This window comes from Dendropsophus ebraccatus, chromosome 14, assembly GCF_027789765.1.
Source record: "Dendropsophus ebraccatus isolate aDenEbr1 chromosome 14, aDenEbr1.pat, whole genome shotgun sequence".
Classification (NCBI taxonomy): domain Eukaryota; kingdom Metazoa; phylum Chordata; class Amphibia; order Anura; family Hylidae; genus Dendropsophus; species Dendropsophus ebraccatus.
In genome coordinates, this window is record NC_091467.1 from 31659416 (window position 1) to 31674766 (window position 15351).

General features: G+C 41.6%; 1 protein-coding gene and 1 long non-coding RNA gene across 2 annotated transcripts in view; one reads left to right on the top strand and one right to left on the bottom strand.

Moving 5' to 3' along the window:
- Positions 1-9680, top strand: part of LOC138772215 (uncharacterized) — a 116728-nt gene extending 107048 nt beyond the window's left edge. The window contains exon 3 of the long non-coding RNA XR_011359723.1: positions 9549-9680. This is a non-coding gene — a long non-coding RNA (uncharacterized lncRNA). The remainder of the gene's footprint in view (positions 1-9548) is intronic.
- ACE (angiotensin I converting enzyme) overlaps positions 1-15351 on the bottom strand; it is a 37042-nt gene that overhangs the window by 20115 nt on the left and 1576 nt on the right. Inside the window, exons 2-5 of the mRNA XM_069952455.1 lie at positions 10780-10947; positions 5475-5568; positions 4907-5050; positions 442-633 (exon numbers count right to left, since the gene is read on the bottom strand). Coding sequence (XP_069808556.1) covers positions 442-633; positions 4907-5050; positions 5475-5568; positions 10780-10947 — 598 coding nt within the window. The remainder of the gene's footprint in view (positions 1-441; positions 634-4906; positions 5051-5474; positions 5569-10779; positions 10948-15351) is intronic.

The following is a 15351-nucleotide window of genomic DNA, read 5'->3' on the forward strand; positions in this document are numbered from 1 at the left end:
AGAGACAGACAATGACAAAGTCTGTACTGAAAGTATTTATTTGCAATATATTACTGTCTATTGGGGCTTCTAGATCACATGAGTGTATCTGCACTGTTTAATGCGGTAGAGAAGCCAATGAGCCCCTATTAATCTTACACCACTCCTTAAAGGGTTTCTAACCTTAAAAGGGGTTATACAGGATTAGAGAAATACAGGTACTTTCCTACAGAAACAGCACCACCCCTGTCCTCAGGTTGTGTATGGTATTCTAAAATTCACCTCTATTAACTTCAATGGAACGGAGCTTCGCTGCAAAAGTCACACCCAAACTGAGGACAGGAGAGGTGCTGTTTCTTTAAGTTGCCATGTTTTTCTAAGACTGGACAAACCCTTTCTCTGGGTTACATTTTGCCCAAGGTAATGCAGGTTTTTTAAAATAAAATATAGATAGAGACTCACCCAGTAGATGCGCAGGAATTGGCCCTTTCAGGTTTATGTACTTTGCTCCATATCGTTCATACAGTTTTCTGCGCACAAAGGCATGAAGGTTAAGGTACAGAGGCTCGAGCTGGATGTATAACTGCTCTAGGTCATCCTCAAATGTGCTTGAAGTATACCAAGATCGCCAGTACTCTCCAGTGTCTTTGAATCCTACATTGCACAAGGGGAAAAAAAAAAATTGATATATTTAAAAACTGTTTTTGGCATTGCGAACGTTTGGCTACTAAAGTACACTACGGTAGCAGCAGAGTACCATAAAAAATTGGAAAATACATAATAAATTACTAAACGCATACCTCCCAACTGTCCCGGATTCCACGGGACAGTCCCGTTTTCGGGGTGCTGTCCCGCGATCCCGGAACGCCCCCCCCCCCGTGTCCCGCATTATATGTGGCCCCAGCGAAAAAAAAACAAACCAGTAACTCACCTGTCCGCCGGTCCCAGCAGCTCCTCTCCCGGCAGAGCGTGCACTCCAGTCATCCTCCAGGGCGGGCAGCGGGGTATACAGACACCGACTGTGCCGGAAGTGAGTTATGATGGAGGCTGCAGGTCACTTCCGGCACAGTCAGTGTCTGTATACCCCGCTGCCCGCCCCGGAGGATGACGGGAGTGCGCGCTCTGCCGGGAGAGGAGCTGCTGGGACCGGCGGACAGGTGAGTTACTAGTTTATATAGTTTTTTTTCGCTGGGGCCACACTAATGGGGGGGATTGGCTACTCTCTGGGGCGCTATATAGGGGCATTGGCTACTATGTGGGGCATTGGGTACAATGGGAGGCACTATATGGGGGATTGGCTACTATGAGGGGCACTATATGGGGATTGGCTACTATGTGGGGCATATATGGGGGATTGGCTACTATGTGGGGCATTGGCTACTATGTGGGGCACATATGGGGGCATTGGCTACTATGTGGGCACTATATGGGGGCATTGGCTACTATGTGGGGCACTATATGGAGGGATTGGCTACTATGTGGGGCATTGGCTACTATGTGGGCACTATATGGGGATTGGCTACTATGTGGGACACTATATGGGGATTGGCTACTATGTGGGGCACTATATGGGGATTGGCTACTATGTGGGCACTATAGCGGGCATTGGCTACTATGTGGGCACTATATGGAGGGATTGGCTACTATGTGGGGCACTATATGGGGATTGGCTACTATGTGGGGCACTATATGGGGAGATTGGCTACTATGTGGGACACTATATGGGGAGATTGGCTACTATGTGGGGTACTATATGGGCATTGGCTACTATGTGGGGCACTATATGAAGATTGGCTACTATGTGGGGCACTATATGGGGCATTGGATACTATGTGGGGCACTATGTGGGGGATTGGATACTATGTGGGGCACTATATGGGGGATTGGATACTATGTGGGGCACTATAATGGGGGATTGGATACTATATAGGGCATTTTTGGGGGGATTGGATACTGTGTAGGGCACTCTTCCGTCAGCAGCATGTGGTGACTGTAGGGGAGCGGCTATGGAGGGTTGCTATGGGGGCATGGCTATGGAGGGTTGCTATGGGGGTGTGGCTATGGAGGGTCGCTATGGGGGCGTGGCTATGGGGACCACAGCGCACATGTCCCTCTTTGCAAAAGTTGGGAGGTATGCTAAATGTAAGCTTTGACTCATCATATATACATTACTACCCCAACTGGATTCTCCAGTGCAGATCTCTGTCTGTATTGAGATGAAGAACGTGGAGGTGACAAGTGTTTCTGCATTCAAGAACATGGATTCCAGCAAATTTAAATTATTAACTACTAATGTGATTTATGGGGTCAGCTTCACTAGAGGGCAGCAGTTAGCAAAAACAAGAAATAAGGATTAACAAATGACAGTAAGTTTGTTCTGGAATTCCCCTAACCTTGTCCCAATAGTCTTTAATAAGTCTGCAATCCCACCAAATATGACTAAAGGAACCCGCAGCTTGATGACATCTCCAGCAGGTGTCCGTGGTTGTATACCTGCCTTGAAGAGGAAAGATGGGGTCTTGAACCACCTCAGGGAAAGCTTATATGAGCTCTCTTGCATCTTAACACAGCATGAAAACCCATGAGAACTTGCTGCCAAAGTGGTCAAGTTTGTTGGGAAAAAGGGGATTCACAACTCCCCCCCCCCCCCCCCCCCCCCTCCATTCGTACTTTGCCTATAACAGGCTAACCACCTTGGTGGATTGGCAGTGGTTTAAATGCCATTGCTGTGGTCTTTTCATATTGTCTATGCATATGTACTGTAAAATGCTTCTGTCTGACCTATGTATGATCATTGTTGCAGATGGTTGTATCCTGTGCTTCCCTTTTACAAACAAAAACTTGATTTGAAAAAAAAAAACAAAAAACAAAAAAAAAAAACACACTACAATAAACTAAGAGGGTTATTGGGTTCTCTGGTCACTATGCTTCCATTATTTATGCCTTGTTTATAAAGGATGTGGTCCCTACCTCTATAAATTACTACAATACAGCTTCCAGACGTGTAAAATGGCTGCCCAATGGTAACCATAAGGGCAATTGTGCAGTTTGCCCATAAGGACAAATCACATTCTGAGATTATTCATTTGGACTGCAACAAAGTACAGTCAGATAAAGGATTTGGACAAAGTCCTAGTAAATGATTTTTCAAAATAACTGCAAGTTTGTGCACAAGGATGAACCGCAATGAGGACGGCCCTAGATAACAATTACAGCATTCAGCAATAAAGCAAAGGTAAAGCACACAGTGATCGCTGAGAAAAACACAGATGGTCACAAAAAGGTCCTCAGATCAGCGGAGGAGCAGGAAAACGCCTGATCGGGGCTTTAGAATAGGCTTTAAAATTTATTGTTGCCAGTCACATATCTTACTGTGGGAACGGGATGTGAGGCTGATAGCAATAAAATAAAAACAGACAGCACAGATGTACAGTATGTAGATATGTACAGTATGTATATCTATCCTTTTATTTAAAGATCATAAGCAGCAGTGAGTACTTACCATCCGTGCTTCTTGTGAACTGTCATCCAGGTCTCCCATCATCCCTCTGTATCTTCAGGTCCCAACTCCTTCAAAATGATTAACAGTCGGTGGAGATGGGGCCTGAAGATACAGCTGGAAGACAGGAGACCTGTATGCCGGATCACAAGAAGCCCGGATGGTAAGTATACACTGCTGCTGGTGATCTTTAAAGTGACAGCACATATATATTTATATCTGTGCTGTCAGTTTCATGGGCCCCTCGATTTGTTTTGTCGTGTAAAAGCACAGCTAACAAGTGCGGTTTTGGCTGATCGAAGCTCATTTGCGTCCCCACTGGCCGACAAATTTAAAGATCAGTTTAAAGATCACAGGAAGCAGTATACACTTACATCCGTGCTGCTTGTGACCTGGCATACAGGTCCAGTCTTCTGGCCGCCAACTGTAACTTCATGACTAGTGATGAGCGAATACTGTTCGATCAAATAGATATTCGATCGAATAATGAGATATTCGAATATTCGATATTCATACGAATATCCCGCGTTAAATATTCGATATTCGTACAAATATACCGTTAAATATTCGATAAGCGTTCAAATCCCCCAGCTTCCGGTTTTACCATCCAAATGGTCAAATAGATGTTTTCACTAATCGAATACTTGTTCCCATAGACTTTAATGGGATCGAATATTCGATCGAATATTCGAATATCTCACTATTCGCTCATCACTATTCATGACCAATTACTGATTCTGGAGGAGACTGAAGGTACAGTCAGCAGCTGGCGGACCAGAGAAGACGTACCAGATAACAAGCAGCGCAGATGTAAGTATACACTGCTGTTTGTGATATATAAACTGACAGCAGAGATGTGTATATCTGTTTTGTTATATTTGGTTTTTTTTTTATCAATATTAGTTGCACATAGCCCTGATAAGTTTTAAAGCCTGCTCTAAAGACCTAATCGGCCGAGGCTGGGGCATTTCCCTGCTCCTCCACTGAACGCTGTCACTTTTACACAGACTATTATCGGCCCTAGGAGAGTTTTTGGCAACGCTCCTGGCCAATAATCGACCTGTGTAAGACACATGCAGTATCACAACTTACCGCTGGGGCTGCCCCTAGTGTAGTGTACAGGAGAAGGGACAAAACAGTCACAAAAAGTCTGGTTTCTTACAAATTTTGCTAGACTTTTGTTAGACAGACTTAGACTGCTGCACATTTAAATAACCCCTAATCCTAATTTCTCCTAAGGCTGTGTGCCCGCTCTGTGTTTTGGACTCATTTTGAGCCTCAAAAAAAACTGCTGAATTTAGTTTTAAAAAAGTTCCAAACACATACATTTCTTTTGTTATGGTGTCATCCCATCTTAGGAAAAATTCACATTATGGCACCAAAGTTTTGCAGAGTTAAAGATATTCCTCCTACATCTTATTTACTTACCATCCAACCTATATGCCTGGTTGCTGAGTCCTACAAATTCTTGGTATTTCTCTCGTAGAGGCACTCCAGCAGCGTTGTGCCATCCCTGCCATGCATACAGCAACTTCTTATAGCTTCTTGAAGTGGCCAGGATTTCAGACAGATCTAAGAACAAAAAAAAAAAAAAGTTTAGGTTCAGTAGGATCTTAAACAAAGAGGGCCCAGATATGGATTTGAAATGTGCGTCATTTCTAGAGATGAGCGAACCGCGAGCATGCTGGAGTCCATCCGAACCCGAACTTTCAGCATTTGATTAGCGGTGGCTGCTGAAGTTGGATAAAGCCCTAAGGCTATGTGGAAATCATGGATATAGTCATTGGCTGTATCCATGTTTTCTAGACAACCTTTGAGCTTTATCCAAGTTCAGCAGCCCCAGCTAATGAAATGCCGAACATTCGGGTTCTGATCGACTCGAACCCGGTTTCGCTCATCTCTAGTCATTTCCAATAGATGTAAAATCAGCACATTGAGCACTAGAAGAAGCCAAATATAAAGTTTGATGAGATTTTATTACAGAAAGGTCTCCTACCTGGTTCAAGAGACCAGCAGTTTGTGCTTTGCCCGGGCGGACAGACCTTTGCTGTGGAATAGATTTCTTCCATCTGGCTGAGAATGTTGTTGATCTGTGAGAAGTAAAAGTATCATCAATAGGCAGAACATTAAAGCGAGTCAAATTCAAAGTTAATCCATATGCAGCCAGGCTGCTATAAGAGATTCTACCACATCAGAGCATGCATTAACAATATGGGGGTCTAGATAGGTTTGTATGTGTTACAACTCTTGAACAGAAGTCATGTCTTATCGGAATGCCTTGACTGATCTTCCTTTCTAAAGTTTTAGGTTGCGTGTTTGGTTGATATCAATTCTACGAGTGTAAAAAATAAAAAAATAAAAAGAATTTTTACTTGTACAATATTAACCAAACATGCAACCTTAAACTTCAGAAAAAGGAAGATCAGTCAAGTCAGTCAATAATAATAGCAGCAACCTTTCTGGCTAAACGTATACTCTTTATTGGCTGAAACCTGGCTTAGAGCTGGCATATGGACAGTTTTTTCCCAACCACTATTATCCAGAAACCCCTGCCATGAACACCAGCTTGTAACCACTCACAATGTAACCTTAGTAAAGAGTCCATGGAAAACCACACAAAAAATGCAAGGTGTGGAGGGACCCCTAAATCCCTCTTTCTATGGATAAACTGCATGCACAGTGGTCCCTCAAATAACAATATCAGTTGGTTCCAGGACGACCATTGTACTGTATGTTGAAAATATTGTACCAAGACTAAAACTCTATGGAAAACTGGTAATTGGTTCTGAAGCCCCCAAAATGTCATTCCAAAATGAAAGGAAATTAATATTTAAAGAAAAATAAGTAGATAACTAATATGGATAAAGCAAGTCCTTACATTGAGCAGTCAGAGCTACTGGAGACTGTACATTACTTTATACAGTATGTAGGAGACCAGAGGATTTTTAGGGTCCTGTACAGCTCATACAGGGTCCTAGAGAAGTAAAATTAAGCCGCCATCACTTGGTTCCCAAAGAAGCAGCTCAACCTGGCACAGGTAAAGAGCAACATGTAGTATTACACTATACTGTAGGGAGGAGATACTAGATACACAGAATTACAGGACATGTAGTATCACACTGAACTGTAGGGAGGAGATACTAGACGCACAGTAGTACAGGACATGTAGTATCACACTATACTGTAGGGAGGAGATACTAGACACACAGTAGTACAGGACATGTAGTATCACACTGTACTGTAGAGATGAGACACTAAACAGCCAATCACTGCATACACTACAATACTATAGTTTTTAGCAGTAAAATGGCCACTTTTATTGGTCCATCATCTAGTTATTCACATTTTCCACAGATCCTGACTGTCGAGTGTGGTCCAGAAAGGACCATTGTATGTTGAAAATATTGTAACCTGAGGCCATTGTAAGTTGAGGGATCACTGTGCTGCAAAAGTCTAAAGTTAGGTAACTGCTTCTCACCAATGTGAAATATGTAGCAAGGCCATGAGACGGACTAGAAACTACTATTTATCTGCAGTAATATGGTGTTTATGGCAGCATTAATGAGCATATGTAGTATGAACTTAGTCACGTAATCCTAACAACACGCAATACGAGCCAAGTAACCCTGGCGACACGCAACGTGTAGTCCACTGAATGTGAACTTTCTGTCCAAAAGTAGCAATAACAGCCATAAAGTAAGTTATTTATCATTGTATGAATAGTTCTAGAAACCATCCTCACTAGCATGACCTTATCATAGCAACCCTGCCTAAATATGATCTAGCAGAAGGGACTTTAGTCTGGTACATGGTTGTCCTGGAGAACCTGTGGATTTTGATCACCAAATCTATTGATTCAGTTGTGAGAAAAAGTATTTAAAGGAGAAGTCCAACAGACTGTAAAAACGGCAGGCAGGGGTGGGTGGGTGAGAAAAAAAACAAGTGATCTCGCCTCCGTACTGCCACTCCTGGGCTGAGTGATTGCCTGTCCAGCGCCCCAGTCTCTGACTGGCTGAGAGGGCAGCTGAGAGGGTCATATATACCTATACAGAAACAACTGAACCTCCTTAAAGTCTGAAAATACAAAAAAAAAATCTTTATTTCATAAAAGGAACATACAATTAATATAGAAAACAGTGAACTGCGACTGAAAAATACATTAAAAACAGAAAACATACAAGCGAGGGGTGCTGCTGTCAGACAAGATAGAGATAAATAGATATAATAGATGCACGTATCAATGGTGAAATACCATAAGGAAACCAAAATAAATAAAAGAACTCTATCACAAAACCAGCAATAATATAGAAAGATAAATGGACGTTTAGAACGCTATACTTTACCCTAGTGGACACAGTACGCTGGCCAGACAGCTGCCCCCACCCCGACGCACGTTTCGGCAAACAACCTTTTTCAAAGTGTTTTTTTTATCAGTCAGGGTCTGAATATTCTGACTCTGATCAATCAGTTGAATGAGTGGGAAGAGACTTACACGTCAACAACCCTCTTTTTATGCTTTGTGGGAGAGATTTATCAAACATGGTGTAAAGTGAAACTGGCTCAGTTGCCCCTAGCAACCAATCAGATTCTACTTTCATTTTTCAAAGAGTCTGCGAGGAATGAAAGGTGGAATCTGATTGGTTGCTAGAGGCAACTGAGCCAGTTTCACTTTACACCATATTTGATAAATTTCCCCCCGTGTCTGTGTAAGCAAGATGGCCCCATAGACCAGCATTAGTAAAGTCTTGATCACATGACACAGAGCAAGGCGAGATTGTGCCGAGCACATTCTTCTCCTAAATCAGTCTGCTAATCAGTCAGGTCTTAACATTTGGACCCTAAACAATAACTTATATGTATATTATACATTATGTGTGTCACTATAACATACCAATTTAAGGCAATTGCCCAGGCAATTAGGATTTTTGAAATTAGGAGAAATCTACATATACATATCTACAGATCTATGTAAGGATCTGCAATTTTATCAGTATCATTTTGGAGTAGATGGGACTTTTTCATCACTTTTTATTCCTTTTTTCTAGAATGTGATAGAACTAAAAAAAAAAAAAAAAGACAATTTGCAATTCTGGCATTAGGTGGGGGGGTTTTTTCCGCCAACTTGCAAAAAAAAAACAAAAACAAAAAACTACTACAACAAAACGGAACATTCGCTGTGATCCAAAGCTATTTGATGTGCTCAATGTGTTGTCTGTGGTGCTAAACACAGAGCTGAAGACGCCGAATCCAATTTTTTTTGCTCTTGCATTTCAAATACACCAGAATAAGTTCTGTATTGCTTCCAGCGAATTCTGCGCACACTCCTGCTTGAAGTTCCACCCAACTCAGATTCCATTATATGCTCAGGCAGATTCTGCCGTCTGCCCAAGGAATTGACATGACAATTCTTTGGGTGGACGGCGGAATCCACCGGCCCATAGAATCTATGGGACCGGTGGAACTTCAAGCAGAAGCATAGGGGGGTGGGGGAAACTGACCTACGACAGAATCCACTGGAAGTTATCTCTGCGATTTTATTTTTATAAAGATTAGCGTTTAGACGAAAAGAGAAATCGTTATTGCAATCGTTTTAAGATCGCTTAAGCCCATCACACATGGGATAAATATGTGAAAGACTGTTTACACAAAGTGATCTGAGAATTTTCAGCAAACGACCAACAATGATTTGAGAACATGTTGAAAGACCAAGAAGAACGATTTCTCGCTCATTACTTGATCATTCACATGAGCAGATTAATCGCTCAAATGCGATAGTTATCGTGAAAATTCAAACGATAATTGCTCAAAGGACCATTAGGCTTTCATTAATGCTACATATATCCATCAGAGCAGCTCAGCCAGCTGAAAACTATTTTTCTCATTGCAGTTTTCATGAACATTTGGTGCAGGTCACATAGAATAAATGGTAATATGTAATATACACATACATCCTTTTTTCCTGCTATTCATAGCCGGTCGGCTGACGGAGTTTAAACTCATTAAATGCTTGAATCATTTCCCTCTGAACGGCTCTGACAATTGCTGACATTTCTCTCCATGCTTCTTACAGCTTGCTCAAGGTCAGAACATGCTACAGCCCTACAACAACCGCAACTGACGGGATGAAGGGAGAGAAGTCGTGCAGGCATTATATGCCTGAATACTCAAGAAGCTACCCCCCCCCCCCCTCCCCCCAATATCTCTTGGCAATTATTTTCATAGACACTCAGCAAAAATTGTATGACATACTATTCAGAAAGACAACATAGAATATTCAACATGAAATAAGTACATGTACTAATGTCGGCAGGGAAAGGGAATATTAATGTTTCATTCAAAAATCTATATATATATATCTCATGTTCTGCCAGCTTGTACATATTTCAAGCTTTTTCCATGTAAGAGGGTGGAATGTGATTATGTACTTTACCCTCAAGTCATGGACAGTCTTTGCTGCTGAAAAACAAGAAGTACCAGGGGGAAAAAAAAAGTACCAAGAAGTACTGCACAAGAATGGTGGCGGCAGGTGAGTAGAGAAGTCCTGAGATGGATTTAAAAAAAAAAAAAACCTCCCTGGAATATCCCTGTATTCACCCATAGTAAAAAAAAAAAAAAAAAGAACAGATTTTTCCATAGATTTTAAAGGGGTATTCCAGCCATGATGAAGGTAATCCTCATCAATCCACCCTCCCAGTTTCCCCCTGTCCCCCCCCACCTCCTTTTTGTAATTTAAATTTATTAGCTGTATGGCTCCATTTCGAAGCCCTCGGCGGTGACAGGTGTGCTATCTATTTTTGGTTTCGATCGAATTTGCCGTTTAAGAAATTTACGTTTAAAAACCCCTAATTTCCTATAGAAAATAATGTCCTATTGAAAATAATGGGTACACTGTAAACGCTAACAGCCAATCACAGCACATATGCAAATAGCTTAAATATAGCAGCCAATAGAAATTCTAAGGTCTTGTCCAAAATTATTAACTTCAGAAAACTAATATCTTGTGTGTATAGACAGATTTAGATGCTGTTGGGGATATTGCTGACCCTGGATACTTATGAAAGAACCATTATATGGCTGCTGGAGACATGAAGATGTGGACAGCCACCTCTTTGTGCTACAAGAGATCTATTTGCAAGTTGACAGGAGGCAAGATAGTAGTAGGTGTAACTAGGTTAGTGGATGACTAGGCTAAGGGGGGGGGGGCCCACACAAAGGCTACAATAGGAAAGGTTATTTCAATTTCTAGATTTTGGAGCATAACTAAAATACATAGAGAGAAGTATGTGGTAGAGTACACTCACCCGATCACGTTGCGTTACATTTAGATTAGCGACTCCCAAGGTCCAAATGGACTCGATTACTTTTTTTAGCTGAGGGTCTGTAAATGTGTGAAAGGTTTCATTGAAAAGTTCCTTGGCTCTTTCTCCCCAAGCTGCATTAAATGTCTGTTCTTCTCCAGCAGCAAGTACCTAAAATACAGTAATACATGACAGTCATTATACAGTAAAGAGGCCATTTGTAAAGAAAAAAAAATAAAATACACACACACACACATTATATATATTATTGTTATTATATATACACACACACACAAACGCAACTTCAACATAGACAACAGAAGGGTGGAAGCCATAGGGCATATATAGGTTTCTGCAACCTGCACATCTATAGTTAAATCCATTTAATATTTTCACATTGAAAACAAAAGGACACAAAAAACACAACTTAAAAGTGACTTACTTCAAGATCTATGTATACCTGGCTGACTCGATTGGACAAGAGGCAGATTTATTAAAAGTTATCTGATCTGGACTAGAGGCTAATGTTTGTTCCTGGTTATATTACCGTATAGTCTGAAGATCGATGTACTCAACGTCTGAATAAAGGGACCCCCCCCCAACAATTTATTAAGCTTTTATGCAGTGTACTGCAAATAGAGGTCTTAGACAATACATAACTGCCTTTGTCAAATGTACTAGGCATCCAACCCCCTTTTTTTTCTCTTTCTGTATCCTTTTTGAACTTTTATTACTTTAGGCTTCGTTCCCACTGAGGAAAACTGGCGGAATTGTCCGTCGCGGAATGCAGTTAGCCTCCCTCTCATAATGGGAGTCTATGGGAGGCGCACGCTCCTGTTTTGTCCGCGCTGAAGAATTAACGGACAGAGCATGAGCGTGCGCCTCCCATATACTCCCATTATGAGAGGGAGGCTAACGGCATTCCGCTGTGAATTCCGCTAGTTTTCCTCAGTGGGAACGAAGCCTTAAAGTCAAATCTTGGACCCTATGTCTGCCTACTGAGATGATGGCAACACTAGACAGATATGACTTAAATAATTCAGAACATACCTTTGTTGTCTATGTATGTTTTAATTTTCATATTAAAAAAACACATGACATGAATAGTGTCAAAGAGGTGGAGCCTATTGTTTCCTGGGCACTAGCCCTGCTATGCCTCACTTGTGCTGTATGCCCGCCCCTTGCATAATCAGCGATATTCACTGTGCATACAAAACAATGAGGTGCTAGAACCCAGTCTCTGACACTTTTTTTTTTAAATAAAAATAAAGACACACAGGTAATAAAGCTATGTTCTGAAGGCTTTTATTGATATGCATCCAGTGGTGCCATCAGCTTGGCAAGTGGCCAGGGGCTCAGATTCACTTTAAAGGGGTTATCCAGTGCTACAAAAACTTGCCCACTTTCTTTTAGCGACAACATGACTCTTGTCCCCAGTTCAGATGTGGTTTGCAATTAAGCTCCATTCACTTCAATGGAACTAAGCAGCAAAACCCCACCCAAGCTGGAGACAAGAGTGGGGCTGTCTCTGGAAGAGAGTGGCCAATGTTTTTGTAGCGCTGGATAACCCCTTTAATTAAAGCCATTTTAAATAATAATTATAATATTAAATATATGCACCAACAGCCCTACATCCACTAGAGTCTTGCCTCATCACCAACACAGCAAGAACAAGACAACGAATCCTCGACCAGTATAAATGCAGAAGGTTGTTGAGCCAACCTGGCAAAATGTTTGGGTTCGGCAACATTAATTGAGCGCTCAGCATTTGATTCCCTGAAGATTCAGAAGTTGGATGTTACCCAAGGGAGTCCTGGGAAACATGGAGACAGCCACAGGCTGTGTCCATGTTTTCTAGGCAGCATCCATCTTCTGAAGCCACAGGGAATCAAGCCCCGAGCGTTCAGATAATGTTGCCATGTCCCATGCAGAGTTTATGGAGAAGTCATCGGGGCAATTCTGTCTGGCAGTCTGGAGCTTTAGTGGCGCTGGATTGTGAGCGAGAATTTTTTTTATATTTAATTCCATACTGCAAAATTTGTCAAAGGGGGTTATCCAGTACTACAAAAACATGCCCACTTTCAGACAACACGACTCTTGTCTCCAGTTCAGGTGTGGTTTGCAATTAAGCTCCATTCATTTCAATGGAACTGAGCAGCAAACCCCCACCCAAGCTGGAGACAAGAGTGGGGCTGTCTCTGGAAGAAAGTGGCCATGTTTTTGTAGCGCTGGATAATCCCTTTAAGTCCTTCCTTTATATTTTCTGTTGCTTTGGCTGTCCAGGCATGATTTTTTTTTTTTTTTTTACACAGGTAGAGGGCCGCAGGTTTACACATTTCTATGTCCCCATACTAATCCTCCACATGTATTCTATGTGCCTACAAACATCTGTAAGTCATAGCGCAGCACAGTGCTATCTCCTCTCCAGCAGCAGCGCTCATTCTCCCATCCAATTAGCGCCTAATCGCCGTTGCGTTCTGCTGATTACGGCTCGGCACTCACTACTTAGGCAGATCGGCTTGTTTCCGTCTTCGCTGATCTTTATTTGTGCTGTTTGTCCCATTTTTCGTACAGCTGGATGCACTAGGAGCATTTAACGCTTAATTGCTTTCTTTATCTATGTAAACGTCTGTGTTACTGGCATCTCTGGAATGCCTATCAGCATTGGACAGCTATGGGGACTTATTGCACTTATTTCTCCCCTTTATGGTCCCATTCTTGACAAATAAACATTGTTTCAATGAATAAAAAAAAAAAAAAAAAAAACAGATTGAGTTTTGTAATGTAATGGACATGCAATTTAACTTTGCATTAAGAGCCGTCTCGGTAACTGTAAACAGCATAGGATTCGCCATTGCTTTGTTAACTACGCAAGGGTTAAACTTGCATTTTCCTTATTGTCTTGCCCCTCTGGCACATTCCATTGCTAAAATTAGAAGAGCAAAGAGAGGGAGTGCCCTTCTGTCTACTATATTACTTATGTACTGCTGAATTTCTTGGGGCATACATTTCTGGGCAGTGTGGTCTGAGGACACAGAATGCATGGACTTGGCTTCAGTATGATTGGCAGGAGTGCAATGGCATGGGGGGGGGGGGGGGGAGAAAGGGAGAACATATTCTAGAGAAGAAATGAACCACCAAGGCAGACACTGCAGCTCCCAATGAGGTCACCTACTATTAATCTCTTATTACGGAAATCATACAACTGTATGGACGCACAGCATCACTTTAAAACAGTAATTCACAAAAAAAAATAAAAAATAAATATTCCTCAAATCAACTGGTGTGTGTCCTGCAGGAAGTGATATTCTTTCCAGTCTGGAGAGCAGGAGAGGTGTTCTATGAGAATTTGCTACTGCTCTTGTCAGTTCCTGATATGGACAGAGGTGGCAGCAGAGAACACTGTCATTCTGAAAAGAATACACCACTACCTGCAGGACACACCACAGCTGATAAGTACTGGAAGACTTGAGATTTCTTAATAGAAGTGAAGTAAAAATCTCTAGCAATTGCTGGGACCAGTTGATTTGAAAGAAATTTTTTGGGGGTAAACTAACCCTTTAAATAATTTCATAGTTGATATAATTAAGCTTCACATCCAATTCTTCAGTGTGAAATAAACCTAGCCCTGTGTCAAAAACATGTTGGTAATATTCCTATTACACCTTATTATACCTAGTGCAGGGCCTGATGGGACTGTATACAGTAGTGGTGCGCCCTTTGGTGTACCATGCTCTGTCCGCTCCAATTTCTGTTCCTAGATACTAACGTTTGAGGAGGCAATATGTTGCCTAGAGATGCTGGCGTAGAGAATCTTATAGACCAGGCAATGCTCCATATGGGGTTCGTAGCACAGATACATCAGAAAATGTAGTTTGTATCTGAAGCCACATGCCGGATTATGTGCGGACATAGATAGTTCTGTCATTATGATCAGAGACCAGAGCTTTGTAGACCCCAATGGACAAAGTTACTAATTTCTTGGCTAACTCACCAGCACAGATTCTAATGAATTTACAAAATGCTTCTCTATACAAGCTGAGAGAGAGTTGTATGGATGTTTCATTGTGTCAAAGACTCTCAGTTTCATACTCCTAGTCCTTGCACATTAGAAGACTTCATAAAAACTAAAAACTTTATAAAACAGATTATCCAGCTAACACTGACACTATTGTTCTATACTTGACAACTGAGGCTCTGCTTGTAATTCACTTTATTTTAATATTCTATGTACTTTCGGTACAGGCAATTTTTTTTAATTCCCCCCCCCCCCCCTTATTTACAAGTTAATTTTAGAATTCTCCGACTCACAGAAAAACTGGATCACGCATGCTGGATACAACCCTGCGGTTTGAGGAGGATGTGTTTGTAAACATATGCACAGCATGGATGGTGATACGCCTGATTGGAAGTTATTCCAACATGGCGGGGGTCAGGCATTAAAAGGGGTACAGGATGTGAGTGCTGAAAGAGTCTTTATTAAGTCACAAATATATATATATATATATATATATATATATATTTTTATGAGAGAGAGAGAGAGAGAGAGAGAGAGAGAGAGAGAGAGAGAGAGAG